The 18,676-nt window shown below is 48.4% G+C and overlaps 2 protein-coding genes across 2 annotated transcripts; both read left to right on the forward strand.

The window, feature by feature from the left end:
* The first annotated feature begins 3,906 nt into the window (after nucleotides 1-3,906).
* Nucleotides 3,907-9,667, forward strand: LOC136550493 (uncharacterized). The gene is made up of 7 exons (XM_066542080.1): nucleotides 3,907-4,326; nucleotides 6,744-6,943; nucleotides 7,109-7,735; nucleotides 8,076-8,226; nucleotides 8,428-8,577; nucleotides 8,829-8,995; nucleotides 9,178-9,667. Exons 1-7 carry the CDS (start codon nucleotides 4,011-4,013, stop codon nucleotides 9,280-9,282), a joined length of 1,716 nt encoding a protein of 571 aa, XP_066398177.1. The 5' UTR covers nucleotides 3,907-4,010; the 3' UTR covers nucleotides 9,283-9,667.
* A 178-nt stretch (nucleotides 9,668-9,845) lies between these two features.
* LOC136550494 (peptide deformylase 1A, chloroplastic-like) lies at nucleotides 9,846-11,403 on the forward strand. Its single transcript, XM_066542081.1, has 4 exons — nucleotides 9,846-10,593; nucleotides 10,730-10,819; nucleotides 10,908-10,975; nucleotides 11,130-11,403. Exons 1-4 carry the CDS (start codon nucleotides 10,219-10,221, stop codon nucleotides 11,368-11,370), a joined length of 774 nt encoding a protein of 257 aa, XP_066398178.1. The 5' UTR covers nucleotides 9,846-10,218; the 3' UTR covers nucleotides 11,371-11,403.
* The last annotated feature ends 7,273 nt before the right edge of the window (nucleotides 11,404-18,676 follow it).

Consider the following 18,676-nt stretch of genomic DNA (forward strand, 5'->3'; position numbering starts at 1 on the left):
ACCCTTAAATTTCCAAGCATTGTATACATTGTTTCTCGAAATACAATAAAGAAGCGTTCTTTAGTTGTTCTAATTTTTCGAGAAACCCCCCAAGCCCTTCGTGGGCCTCAGCATTACGATAACACCATAAGGGAGACTCAACTATGCCTCTGCAGAGGTGCCCACTGCGGGGCTCAAACAAGACATGGCTTTGCCACTGCAGAACCGAGCCTCCCTTAGGGGCTAGAAGGGGGGACTCCCCCCCCCTTAGTCCCACGCACCATTTTTTAGTCGTTTTTTCGAAAAAATTTCTACACCAAACTCTCTAGCGTGCTCTAACAAATCGATTGTAAAAAACCTAAGGACCAAAAGACTGTCTCAAGGCCAAAAGGCCAGCCGAGTCACGAGACGGCCTACGCCTCTGGGCTACGGCACTCCCTCACCACCTTTTGCCCGAGGGGCAGCTTAGGCTCCGAGGAAGTTTTTTGCAAGAGATATGTTCAGAGACGAGACAGAGGGCAGAGGCTCAGAAGTACAATAAAAAACAATTAAGAAGCGTAGACGCATAAGTACTCTAGAAAAGGCCTCGATGGCCACAAGCGTTACGGTACAATAATAATCCTAATTTATTTACATGGCCCCTTTGGCCCAGGTCAAGGCTCAAAGTCGCCAGCGTCGGCGGACGGCGTGGGAGGAACCACCTCCTCTTCGAACAGCTTGGCTAGCACCGTGTCGGGACCCTCAGCCGCCTCCATCAGCTTCGTGGCCTCCTCATCGGCCTCCTCATCATCCTCAGCCAAGACGTAGCCATCACTGATGGCCTCGAGGTCGACGCCGGCGTAGTACGAGGAGGCGATGGCAAGGGCGCACTTGACGCCCGTGTGCAGCGCCCCTCGGAGTCACTCATGCACTTGGCCGCTCAACTTGGCCCCTCGGAGTCACTCGCACACTTGGCGCGCTTGACGCCCATGTGCAGCGCCCCTCGTAAAGGATGCGCGAGGGTCGCATGAAAAAGACAGGGAAACTCCTGATCGCTCTCTCGCTCCATGCGGAGGCTCGGGGGCTCTTCCCGCAACCAGGTCGAATACCAGTGACCCGAGCTCGCACTCGGAAGCTCGAAAAAACGCGATAAAGGGCATCGAGCCCGTTACGATCCAGGGGTTCGAAGGCTGGGCCCCCGAGAGTCTCGATAGCCGCTCTAGGACAACAGAGTCAGGGATGACTATGGGTGAGCCTGTACATGGCCGAGGCCCGAGCAAGCGATCGCTCGGGATGCCCTAAGTCATGTCCGAAACCAGTAGGGAGGTCTCCGAATGGGATCCCATCGAAGGGAGGCATCGAGCCTCCAGGGCCAATCGAACGGCCCTAGGACTCACTAGAGAAGCCCTATGGTACTTTTAGAGTGCGTCTCTAGACCGCTAGCCGACCCTTATCGAATGGGGCATGGGCCTCCACTCGGACTTACCCGATAACAGCTCACCGGAGGCGTCACTGCTCGCGCCCACCGAGGATAGCCTGGCATACTCTACCGCTCCTTCCGAACGAAAAGGATGCATGAGGGCCGCACAAAAAAGACAGGGAAACTCCTGATCGCCCTCTTGCTCCGCGCAGAGGCTTGGGGGCTCTTCCTACAACCAAGCCGAGACCCGACGACCCGAACTCGCCCTCATGGGCTCGGCAAACGCAATAAAACCCCTCGCACGACATGAGAAAAGCCCCTAGAGGAATAAATCCACTCCTCCAGGGACTCAGGGGCTACACCCGGTGGGTGCGCTCGCGCGCACCCACCGAGGCCTCGAGTATGAAATGCCATCCCGCCAGGAGCTGCCACGGGCCAAGTCTCATCAAAACCTCAGGGAGAGCGCTCACACTCTCCCTGAGGCTCGAAGGCTACTGTCGGGTACCATAAAAAGGGGTCCCCTAAGCAAAAACCAAAAAAATCGCTTAGACCCTGTCAAAATCAAAGCCAAGAGACAACTACTGGCTAACCCCCACCTTGTCCGAGGCTACCGATTCTCCGCCTCGCTCGAGGCCTCGCACGTAAGGCCTCGGACAGGGAACCGATTCTCCGTCTCGCTCGAGGCCTCGCACGTAAGGCCTCGGACGGGGAACCGATTCTCCGTCTCGCTCGAGGCCTCGCACGTAAGGCCTCGGATGGGGAACCGATTCTCCGTCTCGCTCGAGGCCTCGAGCGAGACGGAGAATCGGTTCCCTGTCCGAGGCCTTACGTGCGAGGCCTCGAGCGAGGCAGAGAACTGGTAGCCTCGGACAAAGTGGGGGTTAGCCAGTAGTTGTCTCTTGGCTTTGATTTTAACAGGATCTCAGTGATTTTTTGGTTTTTGCTTAGGGGACCCCTTTTTATGGTACCCGATAGTAGCCCTCGAGCCTCAGGGAGAGTGTGAGCGCTCTCCCTGAGGTTTTGACGAGACTTGGCCCGCGGTAGCTCCTGGCGGGATGGCGTTTCGTACTCGAGGCCTCGGTGGGTACGCGCGTCCCGCTCGAGGCCTCGCACGTAAGGCCTCGGACGGGGAACCGATTCTCCGTCTCACTCGAGGCCTCGCATGAAAGGCCTCGCATGGGGTACCGATTCTCCGTCTCGCTCGAGGCCTCGCACGTGAGGCCTCAGACGAGTTGCCGATTCTCCGCCTCGCTCGAGGCCGGCTCGGCAACAACCCCGTCGCCTCCGCCTCGACCGACTTCCCTGACAGAACGTCACGTCCAACTAATGCGACCAACCACTCCCGCGACGTCAGCCGGACGACGGCTCAACACAGCAGAACGACTGACGAAATGGGAGTCGCATCAACACCACGCCGTCCGGGACGGGACGGGGCGGGGGTTACCGGCCGCTGTGCTGGTACTGTGCCCACGACTGACGTCCGCACTACACTGTGGTACCTAACCCCTGCTCCAAGAACAACGCGGCGTGGGGAGTCAAGTCCAGGTCACTGTAGCCTCGAAATCAGTGTACAGGACCAACTTCTCCCTCCGAGCCTCAGCAATCCACTTCAGGGTCTCGGCAGCCTCAGGATTCGCGCCCGCCGAGCCCCCCACGATGGCTCGGCCTCGGCACCAACTGGGCCTCGGCTCTTTACGTTGTCGACACACAGCGACTGTCACGTCGTCCGCCATGCCCTGTGTCAAGCTATCACTGGAGCTCCCACGTCGCACAGGATCGGGCATGACCGACGCGTCGCTCCAGTGCATCAAGGACAAAAGACCGCTCCGTCGACCATGCCGCCACAGTGACAAGCTACAGGGCTCGGAAACGCCACCTCCGCTCACAGGACGTCGCGTAGCGAACACATGTATCACCCCTGTCCCTCTTTAACTATAAAAGGAAGAGACCGAGACCGTTTCTAGACATGCACAAACAGGCGGGGAAAAAACACAGACAAACACTTACGAGACACATAGAGGTAGACAGACGAGCACGCGAGCTCACGGGTTCACGAACTCACGCATAGACGCTCAGACAAACACACGATCAACATCTCAACCAACCCACACCGCTCCACGCAGAGACCTGGGACCAGCTCCCTCTCTCGCCCTGCTTGTAAACCCCTACTACAAGCACCTCGGTGCAAGGAATACAAGATCGATCTCCCAGACTGGACGTAGGGCATCCATCGCCTGAACCAGTATAAACCTTGTGCCTCTTTGCATCACCATCCGGGACTAGGGGCATGCAGTACATTTTCACTAGTTGGTTGAGGGTCCGCTGGTCCAAAACACCGACAGTGGGTCCTAATAAAAAAGTTGATTTCAAATCTACATTTATATTATTTTTAAGACCAGATTTAAAACCCAGGATTATATTCTTTTCAGAACGAAGGGAGTACTTATGAATTCCTCAAATATAGGAGGACCAAAACAGAAGACAATAGCGTAGATCTTTTTCTAGATATAGGTGAGCTCCCTTTTCTTCTCTTCTTCCCGGGAGAGCTCGAGCTCCTCTCGCTGCCTTCCTCGCAGCTCCGCCAGCTTGGCAGCTGCACTTCCCACCCCTCCCCCTCGCCTCCCTCGAGGCCATGGCTTCCTCCTCCTCCTCCTCCTCCTGCGACGCCACGTGCGTGCCGTTCACCCTGCTGGGCGCGCTCATCACCGCCGGCCCCGCCGCCTGGCCGGCCTGCGTCGGCGGCGGCCGCGCCTTCCTCCGGGACTACGCGCGGCGCGGGACCAACGCGCTGCTGTGGGCGGGCCTCCTCGCCGTCACTTGGGTCCTGCTCCTCCGCGTCGCCGCGATGCTCCGCCTCTGGGCGCTTGGCTCCCGCATCCCGGGGCCCCGCGCGCTCCTCGCCGACCCCGGACTCGCCGCCGTCTTGCGCGACGGCGGCGACATCACCGGTTGGTGGTCGTTCCTCTCTCCGCCTTACTCCTTGTTCATTTTAACAGGATTCGGTTCAGTTAGCTTGGTGGTTGGTATGGGATTGGGATTTGGCGCGGGTGCGACCTCTGCACTTGTAAATTTTTCCGTACAGTATGTTTTAGTTGCTCGGCGCCTATGTGCCATTTGGGTACTGTTCGATTGGGTACTGGATGTGACTGGATGGAGATTGCAGACATTCGATTCTAGATTTCTGTAGCTCCTTCCTACTTGAGATGTTGGGCACTAGCTAGCTACTTTAACCCTGATCTGTTGGGGATTTCGTATTGCTTGGATTGATTGATGTGGAATTTCGCTTTAGTATAGTGTGATCTAGGTGGGAGTTGACTAGGTGGGATTAGACCATTTGAGGTGGGGGCCTATGCGCTAGCGATCCATGTTCATTTTTTTTTTGTTTGGCTGCTACTGGTAATATCAGATGTGATTTGTACAATTGGCGCAATACTTCGCAAAATTGCTTCACTGAGCTTTGATGCTTTGGACACGCAGCAACTGCACTGGTCATCACAGTTACCTTAAGTAGCGATTTATTTCTGCAGGTTCGCTGATGATCTGTGATTGACCTTATCTTGCCGTTTGAATTTTGATCAGAATATTTATATCTTTGATACAATTTTATCCTTTAGGGTCATAGTGTGAATTAGGTTTTCTGTTCTTGACATGATCTAGTTGTAGTATGCATCCTCATCCTGCTCTTTTTGGTGGGAAAAAAAGCAGAAGAGGAAATCAAGTTACTTTTCAAATTCTTATTATTGACAAATCTTCCTCATCACTGTTGGATTTTATTTCTGTAAACTGTATGTCTTATAAGTTATATGGACTTATATGCTAGTTTTCCTGGGAATGTGCATTTTTGTGTGTGTAAAACTTACTAGGGCAAGTAGACGTAACATTGAGGGCAATGTTTTCAAGGCGGTAAGGCGAGGCGAGGCGAGGCGACTGACTACCGCCTTACGCTTAAGCGACTAAAGCGTGAGGCGAGGCGACGCCTTAAGAAATTAATTAAAAAATGAAAACAGCAGCTTAGAGCAGTAGATGAAGAAAAAAGGAAAGGAAAAAAAAGAAAAAAGAAAGGAGCCGAGTAAGAAGTGGGCTCGCCCAGCCCACTAGGCAGACCATGTGCTCCTTCCCCTCCTGGCGCCGCCGCTCCCCACTGCTATTCCGCCTCCACACGACGGCACGACCGCACGAGTGGCTGCTCTGCTTCCCTCCGCCCCTCTCCGGATGCCCTGCTCTGCTTCCCTCTCCTCCTCCTGATGCGCTGCTCTGCTCTTCCCTCCGCCCCTCTGCTTCCCCTTCCTCTCTCTCCTCTGCTTCCCCTTCCTCTCTGGTCAGTGCTCTCAGATCGACAGCCGCCGCCGTCTCCCCTTCAAGATCTCCTGCTCGAGGGAAGACTGGAGGAGGCGGCTCGGGTCTGCTCTGCTCCTGCTCGATGTTCACCAGAGGAGGCGGTGGGGAAACAGCAGTCCGCCGGCGGCTGCTCCTCGCGCGGGTGGGGAAGAGGGAAGGGAGAGGCGAAGCGGCTCGTGTCCTGCTCAATGGAGGACCAGAAGAGGCGACGGGGAAACAGCAGCCCGCCGGCGGCTGCTCCTCGCGCGGATGGGGAATAGGGGAGGGGGAGGCGGAGCCTCGGCGGCAGCAGCTTCTACCGGCGGCGCGGGCGAACGCGTTCGCGCGGGTAGGTCCGTCTTCCCTGCGAGCGCTCCTCTCTCTGCTCTCTGATTTCTCCTGCGCTCCTCTCTCCCCGCGCGCCTAATCTCCCGCGCGCGCGATGCTTTCCCCGTCCTTTCTCCCGCGCCCGCGTTTGCCATCCCCGTATGGCGCCCGCCTTGCTCGATTTCGACGAATCGGACGTCAAATCGACGACTTTCGGACGCCATGGTAGTAAGGCGGACGCCATACCAATCTTAGGCGAGTCGTCCGCCAAATCGTCCCGCCTGTAGCGCCTTGCCGATTAGGCGACGCCAAAGCGACGCCTTAAAAACATTGATTGAGGGTGCTGTGTTTTAAATACTACCAGCCATAAATGGGTAGACATAGGTTGCTGCATTATTTTGTTGATGAATAATATTCTGTCCCATGTGATCCAGCATTGTTAGTGCTGTTCTTGAGCATGGGCATAGGATGGCCCACTTGAGCACTTTAGAATCCATGCGATTAAAGCTTCAACTTACTTTGTTCCATCAAATATTCTGTATTGCTAGCAGATTTACTATCGTGAACTAACAATCTACTACTTTATGAGTCTTTACCAATGATGGAAACAATTGTTTGACATTTGAGCCTTATTATGGCAACGATGAGTCGTTCTTTAACAGTATACAGCACATTGAACGATTCTGATGTCCTTTCCCCTCTGAACTATTTCATTTTGCAGGTTTTCTGTCAAAATTGCATGGGAGATATGGCCCAGTTGTTCGCCTGTGGGTAGGACCCTCTCAGCTACTTGTATCAGTTATAGATCCTACTCTAGTTAAGGAGGTGCTAACAAAGGCTGAAGACAAGTTACCATTGACTGGGAGGACATATAATTTAGCTTGTGGAAAACTTGGCTTATTTGTGTCCTTATTCCAAAAGGTATGCACCTCCATGCAACAAAATCCATGTGGGCTCTACAGTATTACATTTCTCCTATTTCTAGTCTGTATTGATGCATTATCACTTGTTTATCGGCAGAGGGCATGTTCAATTACTTTTGACCTTTTTATTACTTCTTGTAATCCTTTTGTTCTGCATCTTTAGGTCAAAAGTACAAGAGATTCTCTCAAAATATTTTTGAATGAAAAACTTACAGTTGGTGCTGGTCAAAGCTCATTCAAAATTATCGATGCTGTCCTGAATAGAATCAACACTATTATGTCCAAGGATTTTATGGACACTAGATCTTTCTCCCAGCACATGGCATTCAATATCATTGGTGCAACTCTTTTGGGTGATGCCTTCTTCGATTGGTCTGACGCTGCTGCTTATGAGGAACTTCTTATGCTAGTCGCAAAGGATGGTTGCTTCTGGGCTTCTTATGCAATTCCACCGTTCTGGAGGCCTAGTTATAGGAGGTATCGGACCCTATGTGCTAAGCTGAAGATATTAACAGAGAGCGTCATCAGAAAATCAAGACAAAACAGTTCACTTAATCATTTTGATCAGAGATCTTGTCTGAAAAGTGAAGGGACAGATCCAAATACACATGTTTTAGACAACATAATGGCAAGTCATTGTCTCCATGGGGCTGCTGGAGGACCACTTAATTCAGAAGAGGAAATATTTGGAAACATCATGGGTTTGATGTTGCATGGTATTTCCGCTTCTGCTAACTTGATTGGTAACATTTTGACAAGGCTTGTCTTGTTCCCAGAATTGCAAGATCAGGTATGTATTGGCTCCTTTATTTTCTCTGTTGCAAACTATTTAAGTTGCTCGCTTATGATATTAACATTAATGAATGGTTGTTGGTGTTTTCTTATTCAAATGAATACAGCTCTCATGGATTTTTTACATGTTAATTATTTAAATAAGAAAGAATCTCATTTTGTGTTGCATTGACTGCATAGAAAGGTTTCTAAAATGTAACTTCACTCATCTTACAATAGTGTGGACAATCTAGAAGGCCCTTCAATCATTATATATATTAGAAGGGATGGACCACAATTATCCACCCATATTTTATGTGTGAGTTACACCTCTCCACTCATGCTACTTCTATTTTCAGCTACACGCAGAGATTGTTTCAGTCTGTAATGAATCATCTAAACTGGAGGTCGACGATCTTCTTAGGATGCAAGTCCTACTTGCTACTGTATGTGAATCTGCTCGCCTTTTGCCTGCTGGACCTCTTCTGCAGCGATGTTCTTTGAAACATGGTACGCATGTTATAGACCTTTTGAATGCCTTTGCCAATCCTTTTGTTTTTTTGTGTCGAGATCATCATGTTTTGAAGTTCGATACTGATTGGTCTGTACATCTAGCCACAAGAGAAGCTCATAAGTCACCTGTAGGCCAGTTTTGATTACCACATGTTTTCCATTCTGACTCACTTTGGATTTCATTTTCCTTGAGTCCAGATTTGAGGCTTGGCTCGGGTATCACTGTGCCAGCTCGATCAATATTAGTAGTTCCTTTGCATCTCGTGCAAATGGATGCTTCTGTTTGGGGTGATGATGCTAACCAGTTCAATCCTCATCGGTTCCTTAAAAAGGACGTTGATATTGGAGGTCTTCTCTCGCTCCCTCTTCTTTTTGCACTTTTCTGTGTTGGGAGATATTTCATTTATGACATGAAAAAGTATTATTGAATGTATAAGCAGGCCGTTTGTAACAACATTTTGAAGATTATATTCCATCACTTCATTATTGTCAGTCTGCATATAGATTAGTCACACATTTGTTAGGCTTTTACCATTTTTCCCCTTTTTGCAAGATTCTTGGTGATTAATCTTTTGCATTGTTTCCTTAATATACTGCAGAAATATTAGGAGCACCTAAAGGATCAAATAGGATAAATATTTTCAGCGAGTGTGCCAAGACTGAATCATTTCTTCCATTTGGTTCTGGGAGTCGAGAATGTGTTGGGCAGAAGTTTGTGGTTCTTGCAATATCGATGTTGATTGCCAGTCTCCTCCGCAGCTATGAGGTTAGATGCACTGATAGCTTCCTCGTGTTTAATATGGGCTTAATTGATTCCTTTAGGAGAAGTTCAAAAAGTTTTAGCTATTCCCTTCTAGGTTTTGGGTTTAGCTACAGATTGCCCTTTTCATTATAATTTGTGTTTTAACTTTTTAAGCTTCTGATGTTATTTGGAACTCGATCTCTCAGGTACAGCCTCATCCAAGTTTGTCTAAAGAAATGGACACAGCAGTTGACAGAAGCCACCTTCATCTCCCAAACCCTAAGATCATCCTCACCAAAAGAAGGATCTGAAGGGACAGTTTGGCAAATGAAAATCTGGCACATTTACGTCCACTATATTGTTTTTCACTGGTGTTACACCAGTATATGATCTTTACTTTCCTACCGTCGTTTGGCCCACGCTCTACTTTGCGATGTGGAAGTGTTTTTTCCCTCCGGATTTTTGACAGACCCTGTGTGCTTCGTTGGATCTAGTTTTTGTCAGGTTTTTGGAGCACCCGTGGGGCTGTTAGATCACAGGAGGTGTATGCTGATGTGCATAAACAGACTGTAGTTTTTTCAGTTGGGGTTTTCTCCTCCCTCTGTGGGGAATGTAATGTCCAACGCAAGATGTCGCTCGACACAGTGTGTATCTTACTTGCATATAAACATGTGAGTGCTGTTGCTTCGACCACAATTTGTGAAATGTCTGTTGGAGTACCATGCTTGCCTTTCTTCCGTGAGGTGTCAACTTTGAGGCCTTGTTTGGATGTTGCCTCAATCCACATCCAAATGTGTTTGGATGGATTGGGGTAGAATTTAGTTAAGTTCTATTTCAATCTGCCCCAACACATGTAGATCGATGTGAATCCGACTGCATCCAACAAGACATGGAAGAGGAAGCTGAGGGCCCATGGTTTGGTGGTGCACGGTGCATTTGTCACTGGCAGGTAGGTCTGATGAGCATCGGGTCCACCTGTAAGTGACAAAGGTAAAGATGAATTGACTGCAGAGGGTCTCTCAGCTGTTGCCGCTCCTAATCCTCAGCGACGCCTCCAGCAGTCCAGCTCCATCGGCTTGCTCACGGGCAACAATATAGTTTTTTTTAGGGAACGGGCAACAATATAGTTGGGCCATGGACAGAATATAGTTGGGCCTCAACCCCAGTATATTTAAAAGCCCAGCCCACTTGCCACGTCACAGTCACCAACTCCACCCAATGACCCATTCCATCCAGCGGTCCAGAAGATGGTTGCGCTCCTCCGTCCTCTCTCAGCCGCCGCTGCCGCCACCTTCCTCGCCCCCGCCGCGCCGCCTACTGGTTCCGCAGTCGCCGCTAGTGCCGTCGGCGGTAGGCGGTGGAGAAGCGTGAGGGCGAACTCCGGCGGGGGCTGGCTATCCGGGCTGCTGGGCGGCAAGGGCGGCGGCGCGTCCACGGCGATGGCGGTGACGCCGGGGACCGTGAAGGCCGGCGACCCCGTCCTGCACGAGCCCGCGCAGGAGGTGGCGCCGGGGGACGTGCGGTCCGAGAAGGTCCAGGGCGTCATCGACCGGATGGTCGACGTAATGCGCAAGGCCCCAGGCGTCGGCCTCGCCGCCCCGCAGATCGGCGTCCCGCTCAGGGTATGGCTGATTCTTCGCTTCGCCTTGGGAGTTCGATTGCTAGTGTTCAATCATCAAGGGCACCCAATTAGTCGCCAAAGATGCTGTCCTGTTACAAACGTGCTGATGTTTCTGAGAATTAATCACCGAATTACAGATTATTGTTCTCGAGGATACGCAAGAGTACATCAGCTATGCACCCAAGAAGGACATCGAAGCACAAGATCGCCGTCCTTTTGATCTTCTTGTCGGTACATTTTGCCACATTGTGTTGCATTCGGCGCCCATAGAACATTTGGAACTTTCTCATGCCCTGTGCTTTTCCTTGAACCCAGGTCATTATCAATCCCAAGATTAAGAACACAAGTAAAAGAACTGCGCTGTTCTTTGAGGGATGTCTCAGGTACACATAGTAGAATGCTCCTTTGTGCAATATTAACAGTTGTCTCTGGTAGTTTATATATGATGATACTTTTATTCTGTGAATACAGAAGCTGCATTGCATTGTGCTAGATTGTATTGTGTATGATCTCATACTTGTCTTCCCGGGATGCCAGTGTTGATGGATATAGGGCGGTCGTGGAGCGGCATCTAGACGTTGAGGTTTCAGGTCTGGACCGAAATGGGAGCGCCATTAAGGTACAGGCTTCAGGATGGCAAGCACGCATCCTCCAGCATGAGTGTGATCATCTTGAAGGCACGCTGTATGTTGACAAGATGGTCCCAAGAACATTCAGGATTGTTGATAACTTGGATTTGCCGCTTCCCATTGGATGTCCTCAACTAGGCGCAAGATAATGTGGATAGCTTGCGATTTTTTTCCTCATCGAATAGATGTGATTGCTTTGTAATCTCTCTCTCTCTCTCTCTCTCCCTCTGCCCTGCACCCCCCCCCCCCCCCCCCTCTCAAGAAACTTACTTTTCCTGTACAGTACTGCATTTTGCTTCACATCTAGCTATCCAACCAACAGTAATTCATATTTAAATATGAAATATGAATCATTGCTGCCTAACCATCTGATCCAACCGATACTGCGCATTTGCACAATGTACAAGGTGACACTATCAGTAGTGATTTCCAAAAAAAAAAAAAAACCTTTCATAAATAGAATTACATGTTGTGAACATATTTTTGTGATGAATTTAACAACATCAACCATGCATCTCACCTCGTCCCTCTGTCTAAAAAATAATACAATTATCACTTTCCAAAGCATCGAACAATTTAACTTTAACCACCTCTATAGAAAAAACACTAACATTTTTATATAGTTATATCAAATAAGTACCATTAGATTATATATATATATATATATATATATATATATATATATATATATATATATATATATATATATATATATATATATATATATATATATATATAACTACTACCCTGGCTATAAAATAACATATTATGTAACCACTTTGAGTTACGATAATTACTATGTTAATTTACGAGATTATAGTAACTTCTTACTAAGTGGTTTACTATAACGTTATGATAAATATCCCCATGTGTTATAGTAACTCAACTATCGTAAATATGTATTAACATTATCGTAAATTAGTATATAAAATTATCGTAAATGGAGCTGGTTACAGAATAACTTATTTTGTAGCTGGCTACTGAATATACTCTCTCTCTCTCTCTCTCTCTCTCTCTCTCTCTCTCTATATATATATATATATATATATATATATATATATATATATATATATATATATATATATAGGGAGAGGCTATTCAGTAGCCGGCTACAAAATAAGTTATTCTGTAGCCACCTCCATTTACTATAATTTTATATACTAATTTACCATAATGTCAATACATATTTACGATAGTTGGGTTACTATAACACATGGGGATATTTACCATAACGTTATATTAAACCACTTAGTAAGGAGTTACTATGATCTCGTAAATTAACATAGTAATTATCATAACTCAAAGTGGCTACAGAATAAGTTATTCTGTAGCCAGCTACAGGATAGTAGTTCTATATATATATATATATATATATATATATATATATATATATATATATATATATATATATATATATATATATATATATATATATGTTTATTTGGAGGTGCAAATGTTGATATTTTTCAAACTTGAAAAGAAATAATTAGTATCAAACATAAAATTTATATCATTTTCGTTAATTCTTTGATCCGAGCGTCAGACCTTTACTCGAGTATCGGATGGATACGGAGGTGTGGGGCCATGTGACAATATCTAGTCGATTCATCATCATCTGTCCACTTCCAACTCCACCCCCCGTCCTGCTCCTCCTGCCGATGCTCTATGCGCCTGCCCCACTCCTCCTCCCGATGCTCTGCGCGCCCGCCTTGCTGCTCCGCGCACCCGCCCTGTTGCTCCGCGCGTTCGCCCCTGCTGCTCGTGTCATTGCCCCTGCTCCGCTGCCTGCCCCGCCTGACGACGTCGCCGGCGCAAGGAGAAGCACCGGGCCTTGGCGCAGAAGCCCTTCGGCCTCGCCTCCTGCAACGGCTGCGACGCCCCGATGTAGGCAGCAGAGGTGGCCGCACTAGGATATGATGCATGTTGTAAGTGTACATTTGAAATGTTTCAGATGCTTTAGATGTATGTTTCAATTGTTTTCACATGAATGTTGCAAAAATAGATCGGGACGTTGCATATGTTGCAATGGTTGTATACGTACGTTGCAAGTGTATGTCCCCAATGTTTCATCTGTTTTTTCAAGCGTATATTGCAAATGTGTTTATCGGGATGTTGCATATGTTTCACACATATGTTGCAAGTGTTTTATCTGAATGTTTGTGTATGTTTTTTAATTATTTTTGTAGGTGTTTCAGATGCATATTTTAAGTGTTTCATCTGTCTTTTTCTTATGTTGTAAGCATTGCATCTGGATATTTCAAAAATAGATCGGGTGTTGCACATGGGATGCACGTGGAAAGCGAGAGGGGGCACGAGCAGCGTCCGCACGGGCGACGTTCGGGTGGCGTGGGCCCCTGCGTGGGTGCGTGTGACGCAGGCGCGGTCGAGCGAAATCCGAGCTAAGGCGATCCCACGCCTGGACGCACGAAACAGAGGTGAAAGGATCAAGATGCCCAAGAGGGGGGGGGGGTGAATTGGGCTAGTTCTAAGTTTTCTTGCAATAATCAAATCCTATGGATAGCCCAATTAACCCCTTGTACCTAGAAAAGTGTTTCTATCAAACTAAAGCACAAGTGACTTACAACCTATGTTCCAAACTTACTCTAGCATGGCAATTCTAAGAATGTAAAGACAAGTAATGAATTGCTCAAAGTAAATACTTTAAAGTAAATGCTCAAAGTAAAGAGAGAGAGAAACGCGGCGATGTTTTGCCGAGGTATCGGAGAGTCGCCACTCCCCACTAGTCCTCATTGGAGCACCCGCGTAAGGGTGTAGCTCTCCCTTGATCCGCGCAAGGATCAAGTGCTCTCTACGGGTTGATTCTTCGACACTCCGTCGCGGCGAATCACCCAAAGCCGCTCACAACTTGAGTTGGGTCACCCACAAGCTCCACCAAGTGATCACCAAGCTCCCAACCACCACCAAGCCGTCTAGGTGATGGCAATCACCAAGAGTAACAAGCACGAACTCTCACTTGACCACGCGAAGCCTAACGAGAAGATGGATACACACTTGACTACTCTTGATTCACTAATGAGGCTACTCTCTTGGATTCTCAAATCTCAATCACCTCACTAGGACCTTGCTTTTCTTGGCACTCACAAACATGTTTCTCAGCTGTTGGAATGAGCAAAAGTGACTCCACACATGAGTGGAGCTTCTATTTATAAGGTAGCCTGAAAAACGAACCGTTATGAGCTTCTGCGGGGTGACCGAACGCTCCAGTCAGTTCAACCCGCGATCCAGTGGAAATGTGTTGACTGGACGCTGGCAGGGTCCGGTCAGCACTGACCAGACACGTTTGGTCACATGAAACCCTCACTGGATGCTTACTGGACTCGACCGGACGCTGAACCCTCAGGGTCCGATCAGTACTGACCGGACACGTCCGATCGTAGATTCCCTTCTCTGGAACCTTAGTGGAGTCGACCGGACGCTGCCTTTCAGCGTTCGGTCGCACCGAACGCTGTCTACTGATCAAATGAACTGACCAGACCCTGCGGCCAACGTCCGGTCGCACCGGAGCCAGCGTCCGGTCAGCATTTGACTCTCCATTCACTTCCAACTCTCGATCATATGTGAATAAAGTTTGCTCCAAAGGATCTTAGGCATTCATAGGAGCTACCTAGAGCTAGTTTAAACAAGTGTGCACCACACCTAACTCACTAGACTTAACTAGGTCAAGCTACCCGTCCATACCCCCCTTAATAGTACGGCCAAAGGAAAAACAAAATCCTAAACTACTCTAAGTGTCTCTCCAACTCCAATCGACACTTAGAACTAGTCATCCTTAACCTTGTCGTCCATCCTTTGAAAACCGAAACGATTTCCATCGTAGGGGCATGACCATCTCGATTGCCCAATCGATCACCATTACTATGACCTAACTCAATTGCCTCTACAAAACACACGTTAGTCATAATAATCTTGTATTGACATTAATCACCAAAATCCAACTAGGGGCCTAGATGCTTTCAAGAGAGAAAGCGACTGCAACCGCATTCGTCCCGACACGAGCGTGCATCCGAACGCTCAGACGCTGACAGTGCTGATTTTTTTAGGACGTATTTTTTTAGGAGATTTTAGGACGTTTTTTTGGTAAGAATGACAGCGGATCAGGTTCAGGGCGGATATCCGTGGGCTTCGGGTCCGCGGTTTTCGGTTTCGGGTCCTGGTTTTCGCCCACGGATTTACGGGTTCGGATACCCGAAATACCATGGTTTTTGGGCGGATCCTGAATTTCATCCGTGGAGCTCCATTCGGGGCCCCAAAATATTGAGCCCGCTAGAAGCCCAACTAAGAACCCTATTATATAAGCCTGAAATCCTTGTTGCTAACAGCCAACCCTCAATCCCTCATCCCGTCATCTGCACCTAGGTCCCAGGCTAGGAGCCCCGCACCGCCGCACGACGGCCGCATGCACGCAGCCACCCGACGCCTGGATGGGCGGCCTCGCCAGTCCGCGACGGCGCGACCACGCCGGCCTTCCCCGTACCCCGTCCGTGACCTCACCGTCCTTCCCCGCACCCCGTCCGCGTCCTCACCTGCCTTCCCTGCACCCCGTTCACGACCTCTCTCTCTCTGTGGCGGCGTGTGGCCTCCTCGGCCCAGTTCCTGCGTCCGTCGGCATGGGCGCACATGGCACGGGCGTGCACAGTAGAGGTCTAGTGGGTGGGTCCCTAACGGCGCTCTGTCCTCGACGGCTGGCGGCTCGAGAGCGGGTGGTGTAGGGAGGCGCGCGCCTGGCGGAGGAGTGAGAGGGCGGCGGCGCTGGCGCATCCCTTCCCTAGATCTCAAATTTTCTAGGTTTTGGATTATCCGTCGGGTTTCGTGGATCCGCGGGTTTCGGTTTCGCGGATGGATTTTCACCCGAATTGGTGTTTGGGGTGGTTTCGGGTTTTAGGATCGTGTTTCGATTTTGGGTGCCCAGACACTCCACCCGATCCAAACCCGCCCCGTGCCATCTTTATTTTTAGGACGTAGTAAACATTCTATATAGCTTGACAGCGAAGTCAAAAGGGCCATCCGAGCTCAGCATGCGGTGATGAACCCACGAGATAGTTTGGGTTGTGAATGGGCTGGGCCATCACGCCCTACTCGGTAGTCGCCACTCGCAACCCCTGCCCCTCCTCCGGTCTTCGCTCGTCGGTCGGCGCCGCACCTCCTCACCTGGCGCTGGCGGTTTCTCTTGCGGTCGTCCAGGTCTCTGCCCTTTCCCCCTACCCTTTACTTTATCTACTGGACGGGCGATTTCTTCTTTCCCTGTCGGTAAGGCCGTAAGGAAGCAGAGCAACATCTCTGGGTGGTTTGCCTCGATTTTGGGATTGTTGGAACACCGGAGCCTCCCGGTTCGAGTTGGAGCAGGACTTCTCTTCTGTTTTGGAGACCTTATTGAGTTTTTCTCAACACGGTTCCATCTCAGTTGTCGATAGTTAGTCGAAACTGCAAAAGCCAAGCCATTCCGGTCAGTGGCGGAGCCTGAAGTAAAATAGATTTTTTTAATTTTAACACTTTTTGGAAAGAGTAAAATGCACCCTGGGTACTTAAACTATTAGGGCATTACCATCTAGGTATTCGAACTGAAAAAGCTACCATCTGGGTACTTAAACTATGGGGGCATTACCATCTGGGTACTCGAACTAAAAAACTTTCCACTTGGGTACTTAAACTATTGGGCCATTACCATCTGGGTACGCGAGTGGGCCGTCAGGAGCGCGGGAAAATGAATTTTGATTCTTTTTCTTTTTCTGAAAATGGATGAATAGTGCTGGAATTTGTTATTTTTGTAAAAAATAATTATAGCTCCAAACATTCTAAAATTTTTTGTGTAGCCTCTATATGATGTACTCTACCTAGGAAAAATATGAAACTTGGAAAATGAATAGTTTTTGTATGTTTAAAAATTACCTCTTTTAATTAATAAATGAACTTCCATAAATTTTATAATTAAAATAAATAAATATCCAAAAAGAGGCGGCCTACCTGTGCTCGTCTGCTCGCTCGCACACAGTTAGGCCGCCTCTTTTTGACATTTATTTATTTTAATTATAAAATTTATGGAAGTTCATTTATTAATTAAAAGAGGTAATTTTTAAACATACAAAAACTATTCATTTTCCAAGTTTTATATTTTTCCTAGGTAGAGTACATCATATAGAGGCTACACAAAAATTTTTAGAATGTTTGGAGCTCTAATTATTTTTTTACAAAAATAACAAATTCCAGCACTATTCATCTATTTTCAGAAAAAGAAAAAAAATCAAAATTCATTTTCCCGCGCTCCTGACGGCCCACTCGCGTACCCAGATGGTAATGGCCCAATAGTTTAAGTACCTAAGTGGGAGGTTTTTTAGTTCGAGTACCCAGATGGTAATGCCCCATAGTTTAAGTACCCAGGTGGTAGATTTTTCAGTTTGAGTACCTAGATGGTAATGCCCCAATAGTTTAAGTACCCAGGGTGCATTTTACTCTTTTGGAAACTAATTTTAAATCTAACACGGTTGTTTTTTTAAAACTAACACTTTTGGCCGCGCCTATTGCCCTGGCGCGGCCAAATGCCTGTGCCGCGTCATGCATGGTGGCGCGGCAGCGGGCAGACATGGCGGCGACCGGAATCGCTGATCGGTGATGTGGTAGGGCTCTGCCGCGCCACCGATCTTGGCGCGGCACTGCCGCGCCCTGATCCATGGCGCGGCAGAGCCGAATAAAACCCCCACCGCGTCCCGCGTCTGCCAGTGGTCGAGCAGCCCGCCTGGCCCGCGTCCGCCTGCGCCAGCCAACCAGCTAGCCAGTCGCGTCCGCCCGCGCCAGCCAGCCCACCGTCGAGCATGGCATGGCCGCCGCGCCCGTACGCCGATGCGCCATCCCCTCCGGCCACGCACGGCGGCTACCCGCCGAGGCCTACGCCCGCGCCTCCCGGCCCGGTCTAGCACGCTGCAGCGAGGTACTCCCCTAATATAGTTAGTATAGTTAATAAAGTTAATAAAATTATTAAAGTATAATTAGTATAATTAGTAAAGTTAGTTAGTTTAGTTTGTATAGGTAATATTGTAAGTTAGTATATGTAGTAAAGTTAGGTAGTTTAGTTAGTACAGTTATTGAGTCTAGTTATACATTGGATTTAGTCTAATTAGTTGTTGTAGTTAGCCTTGTATAGATGTTAATATTAGATTAGTTAGTATAGTTATAGTTAGAATATGTATTAATATTACTATAGATATTACGTACGGCGATTTCAACGACTTGATGAAGTTTCTTGAAATGCTTTTGCAGATGGATTGTTATGTTAAAGTTTTGTATGAAGAAAGTGTTAGGAGAGAAGATGGTATGTTTAAGGATATAGAAAAAGAATTGAAATGGTTTGGTGAACCTCCTAGCTTCAATGACCTTTGTGTCCATTTGAATGCAAAGTTTGGCGGTGATTTCACACTGAAAGGGAGGTTTGATACTGGGAAG

The sequence above is a fragment of the Miscanthus floridulus genome, chromosome 4 (genome assembly GCF_019320115.1).
Source record: "Miscanthus floridulus cultivar M001 chromosome 4, ASM1932011v1, whole genome shotgun sequence".
NCBI classification, from domain to species: domain Eukaryota; kingdom Viridiplantae; phylum Streptophyta; class Magnoliopsida; order Poales; family Poaceae; genus Miscanthus; species Miscanthus floridulus.

Bases quoted from the DNA above. Each gene is read 5' to 3' on its own strand.
- LOC136550493 (XM_066542080.1), top strand. From the start codon at position 4,011: ATGGCTTCCTCCTCCTCCTCCTCCTCCTGCGACGCCACGTGCGTGCCG. The intron at 8,227-8,427 runs GTACGCATGTTA...CCTTGAGTCCAG, and splicing joins GCGATGTTCTTTGAAACATG to ATTTGAGGCTTGGCTCGGGT. The intron at 8,996-9,177 runs GTTAGATGCACT...TCGATCTCTCAG, and splicing joins GTCTCCTCCGCAGCTATGAG to GTACAGCCTCATCCAAGTTT.
- LOC136550494 (XM_066542081.1), top strand. From the start codon at position 10,219: ATGGTTGCGCTCCTCCGTCCTCTCTCAGCCGCCGCTGCCGCCACCTTC. The intron at 10,594-10,729 runs GTATGGCTGATT...ACCGAATTACAG, and splicing joins AGATCGGCGTCCCGCTCAGG to ATTATTGTTCTCGAGGATAC. The intron at 10,976-11,129 runs GTACACATAGTA...CCGGGATGCCAG, and splicing joins TTCTTTGAGGGATGTCTCAG to TGTTGATGGATATAGGGCGG.